This window comes from Belonocnema kinseyi, chromosome 8 (assembly GCF_010883055.1).
Source record: "Belonocnema kinseyi isolate 2016_QV_RU_SX_M_011 chromosome 8, B_treatae_v1, whole genome shotgun sequence".
NCBI classification, from domain to species: domain Eukaryota; kingdom Metazoa; phylum Arthropoda; class Insecta; order Hymenoptera; family Cynipidae; genus Belonocnema; species Belonocnema kinseyi.
In genome coordinates, this window is record NC_046664.1 from 19,909,122 (window position 1) to 19,911,052 (window position 1,931).

A 1,931-nucleotide genomic window follows, 5' to 3' on the forward strand; every position below is an offset into this window, starting at 1 on the left:
TTAGTAAATTACCGTAAAAATGACGTAAATTGCCTACGGTATTTTACTGGCCCATCCCTCGCAACTACACTAGACTGACGACGGAAGTTAACTGACCGTTAAGATTCGTGCCCTTCACTAGGCATTAGTCACCGTTACGGCACGCAACGTTAGCTAACCGTGCAGTGTTGCCATGTTCCAGCTGACAGCGGACGATATGCTACCATATACGTACATATAGTATATCAAACCAACAGTAAAGATGGCGGAATTTGTTATAAAGGCAAAACGTTCTCGAGCTCCCAATTTTACAAAATCGGAAATAGAAGTTTTTACATCATTACTCCCAGTTTATAAAAATATAATAGAAAGTAAAAGGACCGACACGCAGACCCGGAATGAAAAGGCAGGAGGCTGGAACGCACTGTGTGATGAGTTCAACACTCAATCGACAGTGTATTTTCGTTCTGTGGAAAATTTGAAATCTCTGTGGGATAACTTAAAGAAAGGTGCTCGCAGGGCCGCCAGACACAGTAGAGCTGAAAGGAACAAGCCAGGTATGTTTGAAAATGTGTATTATGTGTGTATGCCACTGATTTTTTTGTTTTTGTTAATTCATATTGAGGTTATGGCATGAACTGTTGGCGCTTCAAGAGGTTTCGTATCAGAGGGTTTTTTCCAATGTACTCCCCAATGTGAAAAATTTATCATAAAAGTTGAAAACGGCCGTGGCGCGCACAGTGGTCTGGAATTGGAATTTAATGTTCATAATCGCCCACAGGTCGTATTTGTTAACCGATTTGAAAGTTTTTTTTTAGAAATGCTCAGCAATTAATTTTTAAGAGAATTGTGGTTTGCTTTTTCTATTTTTTTTTTTTACAGAGCAACAATATATAAACAAATATAGTGACAAAATTGACCATTTTAGCTTTGTGGATTTTTATCTCAAGAAAAAATACAGATAGAAACTCACTATCAGCAGGAATTATTGCACATGCATTCATAGAACATAATTAATTTTAATAATATTTAACTTAATTATTATAAACAATTTTTATAAACAAATTCTTATTAGTGTTTTTTTGATCATAGAAAAAATCGTTTATTTTACGCTAGTTGCTAATATTTTTCATAAGAGTCATAATTTGTAACAAAAAAATTAGCATGAGTTAACAACTATTGTTTTTATAAACATTTCTATAAACAAATTCTTTATAAACGAGTTTTTCTCATAGCTGAATTGATTTTTCTGAACAAAAGTGATTCACAATTGTCTTTAAAGCCATTTATATACTTTAAGCTTTATCAAACATAAACAATATAGATTGTTTATAACAATTTAGTTAAACAAGTCTCCTAATTGGCCGTTTCCTCGTAGAAAAAAATGTTTTTTTTTTAACCTCATTTTCACTTGTTCCTCATTTATTCTTCAGGAAGTTGCATAAAACAAATGAAATATGGGTGACTTCTAAAAACGCAAGTACAGCGTTATTGCTATGGACAGTTTGCTATAGAAATTGTTATTAACAATTACGCAAATTATTATTTAATGTCCAATATCCAATTTTGGAATCACTGTTAGTTTATTGTTGGATAATTTCAGTGGAAAACCGTCTTTTTTGCATATAAAAAAAATAAATCATAGTTTTTTTTAAATTGTTTATAACAATCATATAAATTATTCTTTATTTAATTTCGTTGGTTGGTCACCGCAATAAATGCCACTCTAATAATTATTGAAGAAAAAAAAAAATTTTTTACAAGAAAATGGCCGATTAGGAGACTTGTTTAACTAAATTGTTATAAACAATCTATATTGTTTATGTTCTATACAGCTTAAAGTATATAAATGGCTTTAAAGACAATTGTGAATCACTTTTGTTCAGAAAAATCAATTCAGCTATGAGAAAAACTCCTTTATAAAGAATTTGTTTATAGAAATTGTTTATAAT

The 1,931-nt window shown here is 31.1% G+C and overlaps 1 protein-coding gene across 1 annotated transcript in view; it reads left to right on the forward strand.

Moving 5' to 3' along the window:
* Positions 1-206: 206 nt before the first annotated feature.
* LOC117178151 overlaps positions 207-1,931 on the forward strand; it is an 8,666-nt gene continuing 6,941 nt past the window's right edge. The window contains exon 1 of the mRNA XM_033369414.1: positions 207-536. Within this exon, the coding sequence (XP_033225305.1) occupies positions 242-536 (295 nt within the window). The 5' untranslated portion in view covers positions 207-241. The remainder of the gene's footprint in view (positions 537-1,931) is intronic.